At 38.2% G+C, this 25,114-nt stretch overlaps 1 protein-coding gene across 4 annotated transcripts in view; it reads left to right on the top strand.

Annotated features, from left to right (window-relative positions):
* The window catches only part of KIF16B (kinesin family member 16B), a 311,644-nt gene that overhangs the window by 178,833 nt on the left and 107,697 nt on the right, over positions 1–25,114 (top strand). For 2 of the 4 annotated variants that reach the window (XM_081289710.1, XM_081289712.1), the window contains exons 18-20: positions 19,884–19,916; positions 20,254–20,307; positions 22,216–23,556. In XM_081289710.1, coding sequence (XP_081145836.1) covers positions 19,884–19,916; positions 20,254–20,307; positions 22,216–23,556 — 1,428 coding nt within the window. The remainder of the gene's footprint in view (positions 1–19,883; positions 19,917–20,253; positions 20,308–22,215; positions 23,557–25,114) is intronic. The other 2 variants (XM_081289711.1, XM_081289713.1) reach the window with 1 other exon arrangement.

Here is a 25,114-nt window from a genome sequence, read left to right as displayed (position 1 = left end):
ATTATATCCAGTAAAATTCAATTTTTCTTCAAAGCAACATTTTTCTTTGTTCAACAAGAAACTTATTAATTTTCCAAGTTACCCATGTCTTAAAAAATATATACTCTGAAACAGTAAGATTTGAAGGTTTTAAAAGTAAAGTCCTTGCTACCCAAAAATATTTTATCCTTCCAGCTGGGCATATAAAGTTGGGCATATCATTTCTAACATAGTTTTAGAACTTACTGCTGGCCTGTATCTCAAGCTGCCTGGAAACCGATTTGTACACACACATGCGTGGTATTTCGTGCCAGAGAATCTTTGGATGGGGCAAAGCAGCCTGGTGGCTTCCTTTGGGAGTTAGCTCCACTTTGGAGAAGTGCCAAGCCAGGGTCTTTGCCAGCAAATAATTTCCCTGCAGGGGAAACATTCCTTCTCAGCTGGCACAGCATCTTTAAGAAGAAACCAAGCTGACTGCTCGGGCCTCCTCTGCCTTCTCTGAGACTGCAAACAGGCAGCTAATTTGGCAGAGTGTGGAAGCTTTCACAGCTTCTTGAAAGTGCTTGAAGCAAAATTAGATACATTCCAAGTTCATTTCAGTCTTGAAAATAAAAGATATTTTACTGGCACATTAGCCTCCTCTAAGCAATAACCAGTAGTGAGCCCATTTAAATGGATAAATTTGAATAATTAAATTCTGAAGAGAAGAAACACCTAGGTCTCAAGCCTTGTTAGATAAAAAAAAATATATCAGAAGTTAGGGTCAGACCTATATTTGGTAAGCTGCCTAGGGAGCTTTGTCCAAAGAGTGTCACTTCCTGAGGTCAGGTTTGGATGGCATCAGGACCAACACTGACGTTGGCAACCATGGAAGGACCTCAGTTTTGAAGATGGTCTGTGGTCACCAGTGGTCAGGGGAAGAGGGTGGATGAGGGATTATTAACTTTAATGTGTCCATCATGAGCAAATTAGAAATCACAAGAAAGCAAAAAGAAATTACTGCAGAGTTAAGATAGTGCTGTATTTTCTAACCTATACCCCTGGCTATTCCACTATTTATTTATAGATATTTATAGATATTTAGATAGATGCAGATATGTTTATATGCTATGTAAATATGAATATTTGCATTTTACCCTTTTTACCAAGCTGTATTTATACTGGACTTCTAAGAATTTTTGGCCTTTAATATTTATTTTTCTTTCATAACTATTTTTTTTCTTTTTTAATTTATTTCTTACATACATGACAATAGTGGAGTGCATTACATTCATCATTATCCATAACTCTGTATATAAAGTATGTTCACACCAAATTATGAGCTCTCTTATTTTTTTTTGCATATAATTCTTAATACATTCAAACACTGAAAGACAATGGATGCAAACCAAGAATTCTGTATCCAGCAAAATTAAGCTTCAGGTACGACAACGAAATAAAAATCTTTCATGATAAACAAAAGCTAAAAGAATTTGCAGCCAGAGAACCAGCATTGCAAAGCATCTTGAGCAAAACACTACATGAGGAAGAAATGAAAAACAATAACCAAAACCATCAGTGGGAAGTGCCTCAGTAAAGACAGAGGGCAGGGGGAAAGATAATCATGGAGAAACAAACTAATTTTTTTAAAAAAAGGATAAATAAAAAAACATGGCTGGAAGTACAAACCATATATCAATATTAACTCTAAATGTTAATGGCTTAAACTCTCCAATAAAGCGATATAGGCTGGTAACATGGATTAAAAAAACAAATCCAACAATATGCTGCCTTCAGGAGACACATCTGATTGGAAAAGACATACACAGGCTGAAGGTGAAAGGTTGGGAAAAAATATACCACGCACACGGTCCTCGTAAGCAAGCAGGGGTGGCCATGCTCATATCGAATAAAATCGACTTCAAGACTAAGATAATCAAAAGGGATAAAGAAGGACATTATATACTGTTAAAAGGAACCATTCACCAACAAGACATAACAATTATCAATATTTATGCACCAAATAATGGTGCTGTGACGTTCATAAAACAAATTCTCCTCAAGTTCAATAATCAAATAGACCACAACACAGTAATTATGGGTGACTTCAACACACCTCTCTCACCATTGGACAGATCTTCCAAACAAAAGTTGAATAAAGAAACTATAGAACTCAACATCACAGTCAACAACGTAGACTTAACTGACATATATAGAATATATCAACCAACATCAAGTGGCTATACTTTTTTCTCAGCAGCACATGGATCCTTCTAAAAAATAGACCATATATTATGCCATAGGGTATCTCTCAGTAAATATACACGGGTGGAGATAATACCATGCATTTTATCTGATCATAATGGAATGAAACTGGAAATCAATGATAAAAGAAGGAAGGAAAAATCCTACATCACATGGAAAATGAATAATATGTTACTGAATGATCAATGGGTTACAGAAGACATAAAGGAGGAAATCAAAAAATTCTTAGAGATAAATGAAAATACAGACACAACATATCGGAATCTATGGTACACAATGAAAGCAGTTTTAAGAGGGAAATTCATTGCCTGGAGGTCATTCCTCAAAAAAAGGAAAAGCCAACAAATAAATGAGCTCACACTTTATCTCAAAGCCCTAGAAAAGAGCAAAACAACAGCAAATGTAGCAGAAGGCAAGAAATAATTAAAATCAGAGCGGAAATCAACGAAATTGAAACAAAAGAAACTATTGAAAAAATTAACAAAACTAAAAGTTGGTTCTTTGAAAAAAAAAAATAAGATTGACAGACCCCTAGCCATACTAATGAAGAGAAGAAGAGAGAGAACTCAAATTACTAACATACGGGATGAAAAAGGCAATATTACAACAGACGCTACAGAAATACAGAAGACAATTAGAAATTATTTTGAAAAAGAAATTATTTTAAAAGATAGTGAAGACATCAATAAATTCCTTAAGTCATATGATTTGCCCAGACTGAGTCAGGAGGATACTCACAACTTAAACAGACCAATATCAATAGATGAAATAGAAGAAACAATCAAAAGACTTCCATCCAAGAAAAGCCCAGGACCAGATGGGTATACAGCGGAGTTTTACAAAACCTTTAAAGAAGAATTAATACCAATACTTTTCAAGTTATTTCAGGAAATAGAAAAAGAGGGAGCTCTGCCAAATTCATTCTATGAGGCCAACATCACCCTGATTCTGAAACCAGACAAAGACACCTCAAAGAAAGAAAACTACAGACCAATATCTCTGATGAACCTAGATGCAAAAATCCTCAATAAAATTCTGGCGAATCGGATACAAAGGCACATCAAAAAAATTGTACACCATGATCAAGTAGGATTCATCCCTGGGATGCAAGGATGGTTCAACATATGGAAATCAATAAATGTTATTCACCACATCAATAGACTTAAAGATAATAACCATATGATCATCTCAATAGACGCAGAAAAAGCATTCGACAAAGTACAGCATCCCTTTATGTTCAAAACACTAGAAAAACTAGGGATAACAGGAACTTACCTCGACATTGTAAAAGCTATCTATGCCAAGCCTCAGGCTAGCATCATTCTCAATGGAGAAAAATTGAAGGCATTCCCCCTAAAATCTGGAACAAGACAGGGATGCCCTCTATTACCACTTCTATTCAATATAGTTCTCGAAACACTGGCCAGAGCAATTAGACAGACGAAAGAAATTAAAAGCATAAAAATAGGAAAAGAAGAACTTAAATTATCACTATTTGCGGATGACATGATTCCATACCTAGAAGACCCAAAAGGGTCTACAAAAAAACTACTAGAACTAATAAATGAATTCAGCTAAGTGGCAGGATATAAAATCAACACGCATAAATCAAAGGCATTTCTGTATATCAGCGACAAAACTTCTGAAATGGAAATGAGGAAAAACAATCCATTCACAATATCCTCAAAAAAAAAAAAATAAAATACTTAGGAATCAACCTAACAAAAGAGGTGAAAGATTTATATGATGAAAACTACAAAACCCTAAAAAGAGATGTTGAAGAAGATCTTAGAAGATGGAAAAATATAAACTGTTCATGGATAGGCAGAACTAACATCATCAAAATGGCGATATTACCAAAAGTTCTCTATAGGTTTAATGCAATCCCAATCAAAATCCCAACGGCATTTCTTGTAGAAATAGATAAAGCAATCATGAAATTCATATGGAAAAATAAAAGATCCAGAATAGCAAAAGCAATTCTAAGCAGGAAGCATGAATCAGGTGGTATAGCGATACCAGATTTCAAACTATATTACAGAGCAATAGTAACAAAAACAGCATGGTACTGGTACCAAAACAGGCAGGTGGACCAATGGTACAGAATAGAGGACACAGAGACTAATCCACAAAGCTACGACTATCTTATATTTGATAAAGGAGCTAAAAGCATGCAATGGAGGAAGGATAGCATCTTCAATAAATGGTGCTGGGAAAACTGGAAATCCATATGCAACAAAATGAAACTGAATCCCCTCCTCTCGCCATGCACAAAAGTTAACTCAAAGTGGATCAAGGAGCTTGATATCAAATCAGAGACTCTGCGTCTGATAGAAGAAAAAGTTGGCTCCGATCTACATATTGTGGGGTCGGGCTCCAAATTCCTTAATAGGACACCCATAGCACAAGAGTTAATAACAAGAATCAACAAATGGGACTTACTTAAACTGAAAAGTTTTTTCTCAGCAAGAGAAACAATAAGAGAGGTAAATAGGGAGCCTACATCCTGGGAACAAATTTTTACTCCTCACACTTCAGATAGAGCCCTAATATCCAGAGTATACAAAGAACTCAAAAAATTAGACAATAAGATAACAAATAACCCAGTCAACAAATGGGCCAAAGACCTGAACAGACACTTCTCAGAGGAGGACATACAGTCAATCAACAAACACATGAAAAAATGCTCACCATCTCTAGCAGTCAGAGAAATGCAAATCAAAACCACCCTAAGATACCATCTCACTCCAGTAAGGTTGGCAGCCATTATGAAGTCAAACAACAACAAGTGCTGGCGAGGATGTGGGGAAAGGGGTACTCATGTACATTGCTGGTGGGACTGCAAACTGGTGCGGCCAATTTGGAAAGCAGTATGGAGATTCCTGGGAAAGCTGGGAATGGAACCACCATTCGACCCAGCTATTGCCCTTCTCGGACTATTCCCTGAAGACCTTAAAAGAGCGTACTACAGGGATACTGCCACATCGATGTTCATAGCAGCACAATTCACAATTGCTAGATTGTGGAACCAACCCAGATGCCCTTCAATAGATGAATGGATAAAAAAAAATGTGGCATTTATACACCATGGAATATTACGCAGCACTAAAAAATGACAAAATCATGGAATTTGCAGGGAAATGGATGGCACTAGAGCAGATTATGCTTAGTGAAGCTATCCAATCCCTAAAAAACAAATACCGAATGTCTTCCTTGATATAATGAGAACGACTAAGAACAGAGCAGGGAGGAAGAGCAGGAAGAAAAGATCAACATTAAACAGATACATTAGGTGGGACTGAAAGGGAGAGAAAAGGGAAATTGCAAGGTAATGGAGGGAGACCCTCATTGTTATACAAAATTACACATAAGAGGTTGTGAGGGGAACGGGAAAATAAACAAGGAGAGAAATGAATTACAGTAGATGGGGTAGAGAGAGAAGATGGGAGGGGAGCGGAGGGGGGATAGTAGACGATAGGAAAGGTAGCAGAATACAACAGTTACTAATAGGGCATTATGTAAAAATGTGGATGTGTACCCGATGTGATTCTGCAATCTGCATTTGGGGTAAAATTGGGAGTTCATAACCAACTTCAATCTAATGTATGAAATATGATATGTTAAGAGTTTTGTAATGTTTTGAACAACCAATAAAAAAATTCTTAATACACCTTTATACCACCATTTATCATATCTCTGTTTGTGTATAAGGTATCTTGACACCAAATTCACATCTTCATACATGTATTTTGTATAATGATGACCCTCTCCTTCCACCATCCTAGCTATTTCTTTTCTCCCTCCCTTTCCCTCCCACCCCTATTTCCTATCTAGAGGTAATTTTTCTCCCATGCTCTCCCTCCCTACCCCACTTTGAGTCACCCCCCTTATATCAGAGAAAACATTTGGCATTTGTTTTTTGGGGATTGGCTAACTTAGCATAATTTGCTCTAATGCCATTCATTTCCCTGCAAATGCCATGATCTTATTCTTTTTTAGTGATAAGTAATATTCCATTGTGTATAAATGCCACATTTTTTTTATCCATTCATCCACTGAAGGACATCTAGGTTGGCTCCATAGTTTAGCTATTGTGAATTGTGCTGCTATAAACATTGATGTGGCTGTGTCCCTGTAGTATGCTGTTTTTAGATCCTTTGGGTATAGTCTGAGAAGAGAAATAGCTGGGTCAAATGGTGGTTCCATTCCCAGATTTCCAAGGAATCGTCATACTGCTTTCCAAATTGGCTGCACTGATTTGCAGTCCCACCAGCAGTGTATAGTGTACCTTTTTCCCCACATGGTCGCCAACACTTGTTGTTGTTTGTCTTCATAATGGCTGCCATTCTTACTGGGGTGAGATGGTATCTTAGAGTAGTTTTGATTTGCATTTCTCTGATTGCTAGAGATGATAAGCATTTTTTTTTGCATATTTGTTGATTGATTGTATATCTTCTTCTGAGAAGTGTCTGTTCAGGTCCTTGGTCCATTTATTGATGGGATTATTTAGGTTTTTGGTGCTTAACTTGTTGAGCTCCTTGTGTACCCTACAGATTAGAGCTCTATCTGATGTGTGAGGGGTAAAAATTTGTTCCCAGGATGTAGGCTCCCTGTTCACCTCACAGATTATTTCTTTTGCTGAGAAAAAAACTTTTTAGTTTGAATCCATCCCATTTATTGATTCTTGGTTTTAGTTCTTGTGCTATAGTTGTCTTATTAAGGAAGTTGGGGCCTAGCCCCACATGATGAAGATTAAGGCCTTCTTTTTCTTCTGTATCATTTTATCATAACTGTCTATATCAATTCAACATCCTTAGGATGTTCCATTGTGTGGCTATTTCATATCTTACTGAACTTTGCTTCTTTTGGTAGGCATTTTGTCTTCTAGTTTTCTGCTATCATAGGCTATTGGGATGAAGATATTTGTAAAGAAGAATGGAAGTGAAATTTCTAGGTCAGAAATGTATGTGTTTTTAATGTTCTTGATGCATATTATTGTACATGGTACTTGAACACATCCCCATTGATGCTATATGTGATGCCCCCCTCAACCCACAAAATGTTGCAAAATTCTAAGCTCATTCCCAAGAAATAGAATTGAGGGTTCCTGCAGCAGTGGTTCTCTTCAGAAACATTCCCTGGGCATGATTCTTCTGTGCTGAGTTACCTGATGTTGCAGAATGCTGTATTAGCTTGGAACCAACATTCCTGCTGCTTCCTGTTCAAGAACTGAAGCAGAGTCCTGGAATGTAAAGCTAGAAGGAACTTGATTTTGAACCAATTATTCTAGGATTCAGATTCAAAAAGCCCAAGGCACCAAGATGGTACCAATAGTTTCTCACCAGCTGGCCATACTCATTAAAAAAAAATAGTTTAATTTTCCCTCCCATCTCTCACTTTATCCTTGTTTCTTCCTTATCACCTCCTTCCCCATTTTCCTTTTCTTCTTCCTGTTCTCCCTCCTTTCATTAATCTGAGAGGACAAATACATCACATTAGGGAGAAAATAAGAAGACATCAATAACAGGGTTGCATCCTTCATTGTTTTGAGCTTTGGCTTCATTGTAGATGACTGTAAGTTTCTAGAAAACAGACAAAATAATCTAGTTTGTTGTTTGCTGAGTGCCCAGCATCCTACCTGGAATTTAATAGAAATCTAATGTGAACTAAGAGGTATTTCTTTTTCCCCTTCACAGCAATATGAGAGAAATTTCAGAAACAGAATTTGATCATAGCTGGAAATATTCTTGACAAACTTTTTGCTTTCAAATGGTCCCTCCTGCATGTTTTGGAAGGAAAGATAACATTCTGTTGTAAGCTCAGTATACCCTGCTACCCACACTTCTCTCTTGCTTTCTACTACTTTGTAAATTGTTTTATCTTTTTTCTTTTTCCTCACTGGCCTTAAGCATGGAAGTTTTATACATGTTGTTGGCAATATTTATGTTAGCTGGTAATTGGTGGTTAGCCTGAGTTTTAGCTGATATGTATTTACTATGTTTGTCTCTGTTGGTTTATTTTATTGGGCCTTACAATTTTTTTTCTAGTTTAGGTTGCTGAAATGCTGGTTTCTTCTCCAGTTTTTGGTCTCAGTTGCCTCATATTTTATGGACCATTTACTAACTTTACAATTGCTATAGATTGTCTTAAATGGCTTGTTAAGATACAGTCTCAGGGAACTTGTGGTGAAAGCAACTGAAAGAAGTGGGTTTCTTCCTCCATTAACTGAAATTAGTGTTAATTACTGACTTGGCTGGGTTTTTTTGTTGTTGTTTTTCTTCCTTGTCCTGAGTATTACTCCACTGTGAGCCACTTTAAATGATGAGCACCATGTGCTTTCTATTTCCAAAGTAGGCAAAAAGATGAGCTGTTTAATTCAAAGAACACTTTTATCTTTATTTGGTCACTTATGATTGCCTTTTCTGAGGAGTGGGCTGCATTTGTGCTTCATTCATTTTATAATCACACTGTCCAAAGTCAGTTTTGAAGGTCACCTGAGCAAATGGGACTTTTCTTCGTGAAATGGATGGTTGCTGTGGGCAAGGATGGAAGACAGTGAATTCCCTGTTAGTCCTATATGACACCATGATTATTCTTTGAAGTAACAGATTAACTTGATTACATGTCACCAACTCTCTGTTCCTTGTTAACTTATTTGATTAGAGCCTGTTGCTGATTCTGTCAAGGGTTCCATTGTACACATTCATTCCTGTTCCTAGGTCTTTGCATATGCCTTTTCCTTCTCTCGGAACACTTGTTCAGGTATCCATGAGCCTTTCACATGGCATACTCCTACATTAGTTTCTAAGGTCTGAGTTTAAATGTCACTTCCTCAAAAAGGATTTACCAACCCCAATCCAAAATTCATCATGACTGTTCACTCATACCATTCTTCATCTTTCCTTGTTACCACTTAAAACAGTTGGTAATTGTGTCTGTTGGTACAACTATGTGTCTGTTCCTGATCTATGCATGTAATGATAGGTGAAAAGGTTTGCTTTTTCTCTTCGAAGTAGGTGTTTGAGGAGTAATTCTTTCCTGAACATGTGTATGTGTCAGTTGTTCCCCGGTGAGGCATGTCCATCCCCATCCTTCTATCAGAGACCATAATTCCAACCTTGAATAACAATTTCCCGACTCAGTGACCTCAAATGTTTGGTCACTATCAGCAACCCCTATATCTTATGACCTATGAAGGTTAATTGTCATCATTGTTTGAAATAAATAGAAATGTGCTGTAGTTTATTAGAAGCAAAACAGATGTGAAGTGCTTACTACAATCAGAGTAGATTTTAAAAATGCAAGTGATTTTTTCTCATTATAAAAGGAAATGCTATTACCAAAAAAGTAAAACACTCAGAAATGAATAAGTAATCACAAATGTTTATAATTCTTCCACCAAGAAATAATCATTGGTTTGCATTGGTAATATTTACTTATATTTTTTAAAATAATTTTTAGTTGCTGATAGATCTTTATTTTTTAATACGTGGTGCTGAGAATCGAACCCAGTACTTCACAAATACCAGGCACGTGCGCTACCACTGAAGCCCAGCCCCAGCCCCTATTTGCTTATATTTTAAAGTATGCCTATTTAATTATACATCGCACATCATATAGAGTATTTAAAAAGTTTTGAGGTCATGTTAGGAATACAAGCCTGTCTTCTGCTTTTTTTTCTGTTAACATATTATCATAAACTTTGTCCCAGGCCACTGGCAATGATTCTTCATTCTGTCTTTATGTCATAATTTATTTAAATTTTGCTTTATCATGAGGAACACATCAAAACTATTTCAGCTTTTTTTTCCCATCTAAGTTGTTGATAATATTGCTATTAATCCTCTTATATAAATCTCCTACTTTCATATTTTGTCAGTTAAATCCACACCCAGAATTCTTTATTTGATGGCAGTCGTTGCTTAAATCAAAGCATGGGGGAGGACTGAAGGCAGAAATGTCAGGAGACAATAAGGGAAGAAAGGCATGAGCCATTGAGTTGAAGACCTTAGGGCTGAGGGTAAAGGCATGGCCACGGGGATCTGGGAATGGGAATACACACACAGAGCAGAGAATACTTCCAGTCTGCTGTCAGCCCTGTGGGAGAGACAGAGGCCCACCTTTCTAGCAGTGTCTGGTTAGGTGTGTTGGCATGTTGTCTTTCTTGGTGCAGTGTCAAAGGCGTACAAATATGTAAAGCAGACTTATAAAGCTTCTGTGATGTATTGTCACTACAGAAGAACTGTGGCGTATCTGAAGTCTTCTTACATTTTCAGACTTCTTTCCTCTCTTTTTTTCTGCTGCCTATGAATGTGCACTGCTTTTTCTTTCTTAAACTAACCAAACTTTTATCAGAGTGGTTGGCTGTGTCCATCTCCATGAGACTCTGTCCATAAATCTTGGTATATCTATATTATAGAATTTTATGATATTAAACTATGTCATACAGTAATAGTTAATGATATGGGAATTTGTCCCAGGCATATTTTAGGAGGAAATGATGACTAAGTAAATTTTATTGTAGGCTTTCGGCTGTGTGTGGATATATATGGCTGTCAAGGCTTAAGGCTGATACCAAGATGGAACAATCCTGGTATAGGACTGTTTTAATTACCTGTTTTTTCTAAATTTGCTGCAGTGAATTGTTTTCATCATGAGGGGATGAGGAGTGTTACAATTCGTTATTTCTCAAGGCAAAAGGAGGCCTGCCTTGGCTGATACCATCTCCTCCTCTCAGGTCTTCTGTGACTCCTTGTGATTGGGTTTCTGGCTCTGAAGTTCATACCACTGACTTTAGAGCTCTATCTGTGGCAGACATTGGTAGAACACCTACTCTGTGCCTTGCAGATGGCCCTCAGCACACATAGTCACCCAAGGTATGGAAGGGGCTCTGTCCTCAAGGAGCCCTGGTGGAGGTGAAGACAGCTCCCACCTTCAGTGACCTGTAAGGCTCTAGTTCCATCTTGAGCTCAGTTGTTTTCCTATATCCCCCCTCTGCTATTTTTCACTGTATTTGTGCTACTGGGATCCGAGTGAGCCTCATATGTCTTCTTCTGGTTTTTGCCTGATTCCCCTCATGGTGGCTACAGATGCATCCTAATGACCCTTCTTTGTGCATCTCTCTCCTGCATGTTCTCTTTTCCCCATACCCTCTTTTCTAGCTTTATATTTTCATAGCACCTATGACATAATATATTCATTATTTGTTACTTAACTGTCCCTCAACCAAATAAAAGGTTTATGAGTGCAAAGAATTAGTTTCTTTTGTTGAATTCACAGTTCCTAGAACAGTGCCTGGAATGGCATATTGAACAAGTGAATTAATGGGTGAGTGATACAGCAGTTCCTGAGTGTCCTTCCCAGAGCCGTGACAGAGGTCTACACAGGGCAGTAGAAGGGAAGCTTGCCCCTGAGACTTAGCTTGAACTTAGCTTGAACATTCTGCTTAGAGTCCAAATTCCCAGTTGCATTACTCATTACTTCCTTTGTTTAATCTCAGAAGTAGACAAATGAGGTTTTATACTGTTTCCTTCATTGTATCTCTCATTTGTCTGCCTTTATTTTTCTTCTATACTTTTGCTCTCAATTCAGTATACAGTGCCCATTATAATTCTGTCCATTTTTTAAGGCCCACATCAGCTAACACCTCCTCTATGAGGCCTCCTCTCATCCTAAAGCTGTAACCCATCCTCCATTGAAAGTTGTGCCTTTTAGGAACATCACCTTTTGTGATTCATGTATGTCATGTTTTCTTTCACTTACAGTTACTCTCATAAGAGTGTCCAAAGGCACTTTTTCCATTTTGTGTTCTCCCCAGAGTCCTGCTTTGTATCTAGTAGGAGTTTGATAAAGGTTTGTTGGACACACAAAATACATGGCTGGATGAAATGTCAGGAATATTGTCTATGACACATTCATCTGGTCCATCCAGTGGAATCATATATTTAGAAAGATGAATTATTTTTAATATATGGAAGGCTCTTTCTGGGATAGAAAATACAATGATTTGGTAGAGGAGGTGAGAAAGAATTCTAGGATAGATGTTAAAGTGGAGGTGGAGATGAGCTTTTCTACTCTTAGTTCTTCTAACAAGAAAGTTACCTTAGACTTCTCTCTGATATTACGTGGGGCTCAGTCTCCTGGCCTGGAAAATAGAAGGGAGTGGGTAGAAGACAGGGATGTGTACTGAGCTGAGTGTGTGATCTCGAGTTCCCATCCAGTTCAAAGTGCCTGTGATATTAGGGCTTTATTGGAAATATCTCTGAATGTCCGTTCTGATTGTTTTATTAGAGCGAGATACCACTATTATAAGAAATAGACTGAAAACAGACTCAACGAAAACGCTTATGGTATCAAATTTTACTGTTTTTTTTTTAAGTAATCATTGTTTCTTTGGGTACTTTTCATTTGAAATACAAAACACTTAAGACTAGCTCTTTGGCAAGTGTTAGTACTTTCTAGAGTAGGAAATTGAAAGGTCATTAGAAAACTATTCCCAGAGTACCTTTGATTTTTATGTTATAAACTATCAATTTTTAGCTAAGAAGGATTTAATTTCACAATCTTCTATATTAAGTTGATTTTGAAAACTCTTCCTCTCCCCCTACATCTTGATACGCATTCTCTGATTTGTAGTTGTCAGCAGTTTCTTGTTGTATATCCTGACATGTGACATGGAAAATAACCTGGCAGTGGTTTGAAAGGGTGATTTAGAGTGAGTGGTATAGAAATTGTAGTCATCTTTGCAAAGCAGCTATTCTTAGCTTGCTAGTGAAAGTTAACATGAGAGCTGATACCCAGAGGAAGGACTGTAAGGCCTTTCCATAAAGAATCAACAACTGAATGAATGGCCAGATGCTTTCTTTGATCAGTTTCTCTAAGCTTACCCTGATGAGTATCTGCCTTGTTATTTAGCTTTTTAGATCATTTATAGAATGTCAGCTTCTCAACGTCAGACTGGATAGCACCAGCACAAACACCAGCACCGAAATCCAAACTTTTTTCTTTAATCTTTAAGATGTCTCAGTCTCCTTAGGATTTTCCCAATTGTAAGATGATTTGAGACTGAATGAAAGTTTCTGAGGGGTTATAGGGTGTTGAGAAGGTCAGTGATCTTGGCCTAAACTATTGTAGAATCCACTGTGTTAAGAACCTAGACCCAGTGAAGGATCAGGGAAAGATAAACCATCTTCCATTGCATTCTAGACTTTTTCTAATTCCTTATCAGAATCTGAACTGAGGAGTCCCACCAAGCATTCCAGGCTGGAGGCCCATAGTTCTTTCAGAGAAAGCATGTGTGTGGTCAGAAACAGCTACATAATGAAAACATAGAGCCTCTGGCTCCACCGTTACTAAGAATTACAAGATGGCAGCAGCAGAGAATCAAGTGTAGGGGACCCATATAGCTCAGTCACAAACTGCACATGTTGTATACCCATGAAATCTATCCTGCATTGACTGTAACCTAAAAGTCCCTAATGAAAATCCAAGTCTATCCACTGACCAAGAATTTTTCCATACCTGATAAATATCTGCTGAGAAAATAGAGTAAAACGTTCATGCAGGGGACTTTACCACTATGACTGCTTCAGCTCTTCTCTGTTGCCAGCTGAGATCTCCCTTCCAGGCCTGATGTGCTGGGGCTCAACTCCATTACTTTCCCTATCCATTCTCAATGAAGTGCTGGCTGGACTTGGGGAGTCACCTTTCTATTTTTAGAAAGTGAAATGGTATCAGAGGCACCAAATTAACCACCATCAGGACACCACAAGGTTGCAAATATTTATGTTTTTAGTTCATTTACATTTCTCCTTCCTTCCTTCCTTCCTTCCTTCCTTCCTTCCTAATCACAGTCTCACTTTCAGTGTAATGGTGTGAGCTGAGAAATTCCTACCCCCCCCTTGTTTTTTCTATTGCCAATGATAACAGGAATGTAAATTGCAAGATGTGCAGTTATACCTAAAAATGCTAGATGTCTTTTAATGAAAAGAAGAGAGTATTTCTGATAAAAATAGGTTGTATGCTGAGCTTTTTTGTTGGACCTAACACAATATGTGCACTTCTGTCATTTTAAAATGCTTCAAACAGCTACAAAAATTTTATCTTTTTGTTGTTTTCCTTTTAATTATACCATTTGGGAAATTAGCATTTGGGGCCATGTTAATTCCAGAAAAGATAGTGAATTATACTTATTTTTAAAGAAGTCACATTTGAATACAATTATAGTTTATATACTTTTTCGATACTGACACTTTTACATTTTACAATCTACTGTAGTGTGCTGTTTGAAATAATTTAATGGGTTATTTTAAAGTATAATTAGTAAATATGTAATACTTACATTATATCTGCCACAGCTCATATCCCCTCATATTTAAAATACAACCCCTAACTTTATAATTATGACTTTCTCCTCATACTGTTTGTGAACTTGTTTTAAGTTAAGACTAAGTATCTTTTAGTTGTTATTCTCTTTTTCAGGAAATGTTACTCATTGTTTACCAAAGGCATACTGCTTTCAGTTGAAAACAACCAAATTCTTCCCTATTCAGAAACAGGTCTCAGAAATGAAGCCATACTTCTTCATTAAGAATTAAAATGGGAATTTCTATCTGATTTCTGAACTCTGGATCTTGCATTTCAATAGATTTTACCCTTCATGAGGGGCCATAAGCTGCAGCCTCAAGCATCTGAGGTTGGCAGTTGCCTTGAATCCAAGACTCTATCACCCTTTCTATTCCCAGGCAAGTGTTCTGAAATGAAAGTGTTCTTTAAGGAAAGCCAGTGACTTCATCAACCAGAGACTCTAAGGTCCTCCTCCCAGGTGCTCCCAGCTGCTTCCTCTGCCCTGTGGAGCACTTCTCATCTGTGTGGCATCTGCCTGTCCCACTCTTTGCCTCTCCTTACACCTGTCATCTGCTCCCCTTCCAGATACTTCCTTCAAAGTCTTTCACTATCTTTCTATGTCCTGCTGTTATCTTGGATGATTGTGTAAGGATTACCCATCCTGCAACATTTTTCTTAGATAGTACTTATTCTGGATATGTCTTTGATTTCCTACTCTTTCCTTTAAGTCTTGTCCTCATTTAATATTTCCTGATTAATATCGAATCAAGTTCTTCTGCCAACAATTGGGCCATCCTCTTCCCAATAGCTCAGATGGTTCTTCTGTTCTATACTTTCCTGGGTCCCACTTCTGGGACCATTGAACTTTCTCCCCCATATCTCAAAGCTTGACTGATGCCCAGCCAGCCCTGTTTTCCTTCAGTTTTTGATATCAGTTCCCTTACCTACTGCCCTATCACCTATTATAAATAGTGTCCTTCACCTTTACACCTTTAACTCCACCACTATGTCTCTTCACTTTTAGGACCTTGTTTCTAACTGCACAGAGAGTACAGACTTCCTAAGAGAACAGCACCCTCAAATCCCATTTCTGCTTTACATTTATCTTGTATCCCTCCCTTCCTGTCCCAGTGGCAGAACACCCCCTTTTCCTTCTCATGGTAACTTTCTTACCTGTACTGTGAATCCTATGGAATTAATAGTTAATATTTTTTTAACATCTTAGTGTTTATGTGTTTCCTCCTTGGATCCTCCCTCTTAGTCCATCTGTAGGTGAGAAAACAAGTTTAGAAAGGTTGAGAGATTTTCCCACGGTCACATATGAGCCAAGATTTTATCTGAACCAAACTAATTCCAAATCCCTTGCCCATAGTCATTATTATTCTTATTTTAGAAACCTCTGACCATCAGATATTTTCTGCTTCCTCCCAGTTTTTTCGACCCATTCTCTGTCTCTTCCTCTCCCTCCTCCCCACCCCCCTTATGGCTTGTTTATTCTAGGATCAAACAGACACAAGTTTCTTTCATCTGTTAAAATGAACATCTATCTTCCTAAAATTACTACATCCCTTTTACAAGCAAAATCACTGAGAAAACTCTCTACCGCATATATACTCACAGCCTCCATATTCTTCCACCTCATTTCTCAGCCCACTTCAGTCTGCCCTAAACCTGACAAAGGTTGCTTCAAGATTACCAGTGACCTCCATGTTGCTAAGTTCAAGGGGTGCTCCTTGGGTTCTTTTGTACTTGAAATTCCTGAATCATTTAATACCACTGATTCCTTTTCTTTTTGGAAGTACCCTCTTCTGTGTGTTCTCATGGACCTCCTCTTTCCTGATGTCTGTGTGTGTCTGACTGCTTACCTCTAGCCTCATTTGAGGACCCAGCCTTCTCTGCCCATCACTACAGTGTGTGTGTGTGTGTGTGTGTGTGTGTGTGTGTGTGTGTGTGAGAGAAGTGGTCTTTCTGACATTGCACTAAGCCTCTTTATTCTCATTCTGCTGTGTGTTCTGGGTAACCTCACTCCCTCTTGTGGCTTCTGTTGCTAGCCCACTCTGGCAAATTCAAAGTCTTTATCCCCATCCTTAATAAGGGCCTGAGGAGCTGTCTTTGTTGGTCTTCCATTGCCTACTGGACATCTCAATTTGGATGACCCTTAGGAATTGTTGGATTGAACATATGTGAAACTGCGCTTATCTTCCAGAAGGCAGAGTAGGGGCATTGTGGGAATTAAGTCTTAAATACTCAGAGCAGTGCTAACTGTGGAGGGAATTGGTTGGTAGCTTCAATGGGCATTAACAACTGTCCTGGGTTCATCTACCCTAAGTACTAGCATAACTACTGCTCATACTACAGTTCCCTCCTCCCCCAACACACACTGCCTCCTTCCCCAGTTCTCCTTCCTACCTTAGTTCACTGTAACATCGAGAGTAGACTGTAGCATGATGGTGACTCAGAACACCTAACATTCACAGGTGCCAACAGATATTTTCCATGTGTCCTCTCACTTGATCCTGGCCACAACCCTCTTAGGTAGGGTCTGTTCTTTCCTTTAACTTCTAAGAAAATGAAACATCCAAGATTAAGTAACTCATGTGTGGTCTCACAACCACTGGAATTTTTATTCAGACTTGCTGACCCTTTAGCTCAGTCTCTTGGTGGTTATGTTCCTCCTTTCCACACTTTCTGAATCCAGGCCACTAACCTGAGGCTCATCTTTTACCCTTTTTTTCTCGTCACCACCCCTACCAAAATTCAACCAGTTACTGAATTTTGTCAGCTTGACCTCCTGCATATCACAAGATATGTTCATTTCTTTATTCCAGTTGGATATCCCTTATTATAAATAGTGTATCCTGCCTTCCTAGAAGTCTCCTAATTTATTAAGTTACTACAAGTTTCTTCATTTGTCTCATGAATTCACATATTGCTCCCCTTCCATGTGTTCTCTACAAAACAACCAGTGTATGTGTTCTTCAACAACCCTTTTCCAAGATATTTTTCTGCTGACATCCTTAGGGTTAAGTTCAAAATCTTTAATATAACTTTCAGTGTCCTTTCCTGATTGGCTTCTGTTGTTTTGTTCAGCTTCATTTCTTTCCACTCCTCCCTCAGCAAACCAAGATCTGGTTTTATTGAGAATTTCTTGAGTTCCCAGATCATGAAAAAGAAAGAATGGCACAAGCAGGGAGCTTGCCTTGACTCTAGGTCCCACTAGATTCTGGGATCAGTTTTGTCTCTGTGTATGACACACAGACTGTCACAGACCAGGCCAGAGGCTGTATCTCTTTTACAGACTGCTGTACGCTCTGGCTTTCCACATTGCCTAAAATTTCCAAGTAGGGGCTCAGTTAAAATGTCACATTAGCTATTATAACTCAGATTTTTATGACCTCCTTGAGTCCTTGAGGCCATGCTGCTTCTTAGCAAGAGTGGTAGTGGTTTGCAGCACTGATTTACTAGCAAACTTGGACTCTACTCATCATATCCGCTAAGCCTCAGCTTCCTGCTTTGTAAAATAAGGGTGATAAATGCATCAACCTTCCAAGGTTGAGAAAACAAAATGAGGGCGGTACATGCTGAGTGTCAATCACAGTACCTGTATCTTGGAAATAATCCTCAGATGGGAGGTTTTCATCCACACTTTCATCTCTCAAGGTAACATTTTCTTAGTGCCACCTACATGTGACATTGTCAAAGCAGTGTGTACTGATGGGCTATTATTCACAGAAAATTAAAATTGTGAATAAAGGTAATTGTATTAGGGTAATTCTCTGGGTTTTAAAAGTATTTTGTTCATTAAGACATGTTTGCTTGGTAACTATGTCTATACATACTAAACTGAAAATGTTGACCAAGGTTCTGTTTGTTGTTAAATAAAAGAGAATGATCATATTTTAATTTTAATGAAGCCTTGTACCTATGTAACATAATGAAATTTAGACTGGGCTCCATGGATGGCAAATGCTTCATATTTATGTGACTGACTTCTTTTGTATGGCAATATTTATAGTAAGCTGCAGATTATCATTATGTGACAGTAGGATAAATGTAACTCTACCAAGTTTCAAAGAAGGTTTTAATATTTTTTTCATTCTTTTATTTGTTTTTGGTACTAGAGATTGAACTCAAGGGCAGTTTACAGACACCTGATCTATATACCTACCCCTTCTTATTTTTTATTTTCAGACAGGGTCTCACTAAGTTACTTAATGTCTCACTAAGTTGCTGAGGCTTCAAACTTGAGATTCTCTTGCTTCTGTCTCCTGAGTTGCCGGGATTACAGGCTTGTGCCACTGTGCCTAGCTAGTGTATTTATTTTATACCATAAAATAGAACACTTCTGTTAAAATGAGTCAATAGAGGGTGTTTGGGAAGCATGGTGTTATGGATTCAAATCTTGGCTCCCCACATATTACCACTACAACTTTGGACATGTTCTTTAACATATATGAGCTTTGGATTCTTCTTCTGTAAAATGGCGATATTCTCCTCCCTTAATGTTTCCTGGGAAGATAAAGGGACTTAATATGTAAACCAGCACAACACCTGCTACATCATAGATAACTCCTGCTTACAAAAGCAACCACATATCTTACATTCAAAAACAGCCCAAATTAAATTGGAAAGAGATCTATTTGAAATGTTTGATCATTATAAAAGTAACTCTATTGCCAATCTGGATTTACACGTCATCCAAGGAACACAATTTATAATGAATTTTTCTATAGTTCAGTTTTTCACCTGTATTTCTCTGCTCCTACATAACAAGAAAATGTGTAAGTTTAAGAATTATAGTTCATGCTGTTTAATATGAATAGTGAAACCTCACAATAATTAATATTTGAGAAGCCAACCTGTGCTCTCAATATTTTAGTAAGTTTTAAAATTCCCAACAACCTGCATTACTTTGTTTTTCTACCACAGTGTGAATTTTTGTCACAAGCTCCTAATCTCCAGTAAATCCTCTGTCATGTAACCATTAATTATAGGAGGATCTTGATGAACCTATATGTACTGTAACAATCTATGAAACAAAAAAAAATACAACTGCTGTTAACAATGATTATTGTTACTCAGTTATTATGAGTACTATGATTAGCATGAGAAGTGCACAAAACAGAACAGTGAACTTTTTGGAGTGTTTCACTTTATAAAATTGTTGGAAAGTGGAATATTTATAAGAAGGCATTTCAATTTGTGCATGGCATTTGTCTTTATAAGTGACTTACTGCTTTTCTCCTGATGTTTCCTCCTGCTAAATTTTCTTAATTGATATCTGTGCTCTCTCTCTCTCTCTACTTCCCTGGCAGTCTTTTCCCCATAAAAGGACCCATCTGTCTAAGGTAGAGATTCTCCATTTTTACATACTCATCAGTGACTTAGTTGGGTAGACATGCTTATCATTTACAAGTTACATTTAATTCTTTCTTTTCAAAATTCAGAGGTGCTTCATTTGTTTTTCTTTAAGTCAAATCTGTTATCTTTAGTCTGTGTTCAAGCACCCAAAAGTACATCTAATTTCTAATTATAGTCATAGAGCAAAGAATGTGTTTTAAACTTGCTAATCCATGGTAATTAAAAATAATACTTGGAAAACTGATGCTTTGTATTATGTAAATGTATAAAGAGAGAGAAAAGTACTTTAAGAAAAGTGACTTTATTTTTATTTGATGTTATTAGACTTGAATTTGAGCGACAACAGCGTGAAGAACTTGAAAAATTAGAAAGTAAAAGGTAAGGCATGTTGGGTTTGAGTTCTACTCCTGTGTTTGCTGCCTGCACTGACTTCCTATGTGTCTGCTTCAGCCCTCTCTCTTGCTGTTTGTCGTTTACATGTATAATGACTGTAGGTGGTTTCTTTTAAACTGTTTGAGTTTACTTCATGTTTAGTTTTTTTTTTTATTTTTACTTATGATTTTATTCCATTCTTCTTTTTATTGGTTGTTCAAAACATTACAAAGCTCTTGACATATCATATTTCATACATTAGATTCAAATGGGTTATGAACTCCCATTTTTACCCCAAATACGGATTGCAGAATCACATCGGTTTACACATCCACATTTTTACATACTGCCATATTAGTGACTGTTGTATTCTGCTACCTTTCCTATCCTCTACTATCCCCCCTCCCCTTCCCTCTCATCTTCTCTCTCTACCCCATCTACTGTAATTCATTTCTCTCCTTGTTTATTTTCCCATTCCCCTCACAACCTCTTATATGTAATTTTGTATAACAATGAGGGTCTCCCTCCATTACCTTGCAATTTCCCTTTTCTCTCCCTTTCCCTCCCACCTCATATCTCTGTTTAATGTTAATCTTTTCCTCCTGCTCTTCCTCCCTGCTCTAGTTTTTTAAGCAGTTTATCTTCAAATACTTGTAAGAAAGGGGGAGTAGAGTCAGAAAGCAGATTTAATATACCAGGTTAGTACACCAAATATATATTTGTTTCAGCTTAACTCAAAAACATGTCTTCTCTCAATAGTCTTCCTTGAGTTTTTAAAAAGCCAAAAGAATCAAAGAGAATGAATGCAAGATCAAAAATTTCTTATTACTTCTCCATTTTACACACACTTTTCCTTATATTGTTTGTCTGTATGTATTTTCCCATCTATAATTTGCCTGTTTTGCTCACTTTTCTTTTGTGGGATGTGGCCAGGGATGTGTGTTTTTGGCTATTTGATTGATTTGGTAAGTTGTTTATATGCTCTGAAATAGTCTTTGTTGATAAAACTTTATTTTCTCTCTTTTTTTTTAACCATCCTATTTAACAACCGAAGAAGTGGATAAATATTGGAGTAGAAGCTAAGGCCATAGGGAATCTTTAAACTAGACATTTATTTTCTAGAATCTGGATTGTAAATGTTACAAATGAATCAGTTTAGTTTCCAGAAACATAGAGGAAAGATGTTTGGTGAGACAAGAATCAGGCCCATGTATACACAATCTTATTCTGTATCATTGCTTTGGAGGCCAAAGCCAATGCCTAAAATCTGATTTAGCACCCAGTGAGGATTTTGTATTCTAAGAGAAAACACACATGTAACCCCTAAAATTGTGCATTCCAGCATTCTAATGGAGACTCCAGTTATTTTCAGTGTTATACATTAATAAGCAAATATTTGGGGCCATTTGATGATTACTGTTTACCTAAACTAGTGATTAAATACTATGTAGCAAGTAGTTATTTGAGCTGAAACAATGAATTATTATCTCTACTTTGATATTCGAATTCCAAGAGTTAAAGACAGCATGAGTATTTTAATGTCATCTTGTTACTGAATGTCTTAAGTTTTAGTCATTGGGCTGAATAAAATTATTCACATTTAAATTTAAATTGGACATGGTTCTTTCTCTTTGAGCTCAGGGGGCTTTTAAAATTATATCATGCATAACACATTATGATTCTAAGCTCTACAAAGAAATTATATCAGAGGCTACTTCAGGAGACTAGGCAGATATGTTGGACAGATGACATGCTGTTGAAAATTTGAAAGAAGGACACTTTCTCCTCTTTTATTTTAATGAAGAATTTGGCTTTGTGTTGCATATGCATTTTTAGAACATTCCAGTTAGGGAAAAGTTAGAACAACATTTAACATAGTGATCAAATAATGATCGGTTAATGTCTGCATTGTAGGAAACTCATAGAAGAAATGGAGGAAAAGCAGAAGTCAGACAAGGCGGAGCTGGAGAGGATGCAGCAGGAGGTGGAGACCCAGCGCAAAGAGACAGAAATCGTGCAGCGCCAAATCCGCAAGCAGGAGGAGAGCCTCAAACGCCGCAGCTTCCACATTGAGAACAAGCTCAAGGATTTGCTAGCAGAGAAGGAAAGGTTTGAGGAGGAACGGCTGAGAGAGCAGCAGGAAATTGAGCTGCAGAAGAAGAGACAAGAGGAAGAAAGCTTTCTGCGTGTCAAAGAGGAGCTCCAGAGGCTCCAAGAACTCAACAACAGTGAGCAGGCCGAGAAGATTCAGATATTTCAAGAGCTGGACCGTCTCCAGCGGGAAAAAGATGAACAGTGCACCAAGCTAGAACTGGAGAAAAGGAGACTGGAGGAGCAGGAGAAGGAGCAGGTGCTGCTTGTTACCCACTTGGAGGAGCAGCTGCGAGAGAAACAAGAGATGGTTCCATTGCTGCAATGCAGTGAGGTCCAACGGGCAGAGGAGGAGAAGAGGGACCTGGAAGACATCAGGGAAGCCCTCCTGCGGGCCAGGGAGGCCAGGGCAGGAGGGGAGGAGGAAGATGGTGAGCATCTGGAAAAAGCTCACCTACATTTCTTGGAGTTCAAGAAAAGGCAGCTTGTCAAACTAGCTAACTTGGAGAAAGACCTGGTCCAGCAGAAAGACCTCCTGAGAAAAGAAGTCCTAGCCGAGCAGGAAACCCTCCAGCGCTTAAAATGTGAAAATGAGGAGCAATCTAAGTGGTTAGCAAAAAATGATGCTAGTGTCACAAGTGTCTCACATGTGGCTAGAGATTTAGAGAAAATAAAGCCAGTAGAGTACAGGCTGCAATGTAAAGAACGCCAGCTACAATACCTCCTGCAAACTCATCTGCCAGCTCTGTTGGAAGAAAAGCAGAGAGCGCTTGAAATCCTTGACAGAGGTCCTCTGGGCTTAGACAACACTCTTTATCAAGTAGAAAAAGAAATGGAAGAAAAAGAAGAGCAGCTCGCGAAATACCAAGCCAGTGCAAGCCAGCTGCAGCAGCTCCAGGCCACCTTTGAATTCACTGCTAATGTGGCACGACAGGAAGAAAAAGTGAGGAAGAAGGAAAAGGAGATTCTAGAATCACGGGAGAAGCAGCAGAGAGAGGCACTGGAGCGTGCAGTGGCCAGGCTGGAGAGAAGGCACTCTGCTCTGCAGAGGCGCTCTACCCTGGGCCTGGAGACAGAAGAGCAGAGGCAGAAGCTTGCTAGTCTCAACAGTAGCACCAATGTCCTGGAAGCTCAGCAGGAGGTCCTGGAGAAGGACCAGGAGAGGTGAGAGTAGGGAGAACATGGGTTACAATAGGAACAAAATCATGCTCATTTTCTATTCCTCATGGAGTTTCTGTCTTTTTTTAAGTGATTTTTTATATAATAATTTCTTTTTTAAAAACTTTTTTATTGATTTTTTTAAAAATAAATGACAGGTGGAATGTATTAAATTGTTATTACACATATAGAGCACAATTTTCCATATCTCTGGTTGTATACAAAGTATATTCACACCAATTTGGTCTTTATACATGTACTTTAGATAATGATGTCCATCACATTCCACCATCATTGCTAACCCCATGCCCCCTCCCTTTTCCTCCCACCCCTCTGCCCTGTCTAGAGTTCCTCTATTCCTCCCCATGCTCCCCATCCCTACCCCACTATGAGTCAGTTACCTCATATCAGAGAAAACATTCGGCATTTGTTTTTTTAGGATTGGCTAACTTCACTTAGCATTATTAAACATATTCTCTGATACATGGGCAAATACTTATTTTTATCAAACCTGAGAAAAGTATCCTTAAACATTCTTTCATTTCTGTAGGATCCTTGTTTTGGAACAATAGACCTAAAGTTAAAAAAATCATAATTAAAGTCCTTGCTCATTGCTCCTGGGCTTTGGTTAAGGTCTCAACTGCTCAAAGAAAACTTCTGCCTTGATTCCCCTTTTACTTCCCCCTCCCTGCCCCTCCCTCTCTTTCTCTGTTTTTCCTTCCTTCCTCCCCTTCTGTCTTCTCTCCCTTTCATTCCCTTCCTTTGCCTCCTCTGTCCCTTCTTCTACCCTCTTTCTTTCCTCCCTGCATTCCTCCTTCCTTCCCACTTTTCTTCCCCTTCCTCCCCTTGTTCCTTCTCTTTTCCTTCTCTCCCTCTTCTTTGCTTTCCTCCCTCATGTCCTTTTCTGTTCCCACACCTGCCCTTCCTCAGTAATGTCATCACGTCTTCTAGAGCTAGCACTTGTTACAATAAAGCATCATTCCTAAAATTCCTGCATTACATCTAATGTACTAATTCCCACAACCTGAGGAGAACTAAATTCCAATACTTCTCCTACTACTCATGATTCAAATATTTGAGAGGAGGCATCAAGGACTCTATATTAAAAAACAACCATACCAAACAAAACTCTCCAGCTGATTTTGAACACAGTGTAATATTCAAGCATTCTTGGTGATATACTACTGTTTTTGGTGTTGTAAAAGATAGAATTAGGAAACTAGAAATTTTTTAAAGAATATTTATTTTTCTGTGCCTGTTTCTTGTCTCCATGCTTATCAGACAGTAGGTTCTTAAAATTAATAGACACAAGAATTCTGTACAGATGATGCTAAGACTCTCAGAGGGGCCAGTGGCACCTGGTTTGGAGGCTTATAAGGAGAGATCATACCCTGGCCCAGCCCTTTCCTGTCTGGGTGACATTAATGACGTTGGGCAATGTCCTTCATCTTTGGGCCTCAGTGTCCTGACCTATACAAGGGGTTGGTTGAGATCAGAGGTCTGTGTATTTTCTTTTAGCTCCAAACCCTTTGGGCAGTTGAGACCTTAACCAAAGCCCAGGTTA

This window comes from Spermophilus citellus (genome assembly GCF_964194105.1).
Source record: "Spermophilus citellus genome assembly, chromosome: 4".
Classification (NCBI taxonomy): domain Eukaryota; kingdom Metazoa; phylum Chordata; class Mammalia; order Rodentia; family Sciuridae; genus Spermophilus; species Spermophilus citellus.
This window is presented reverse-complemented; position numbering and strand designations above follow the sequence as displayed.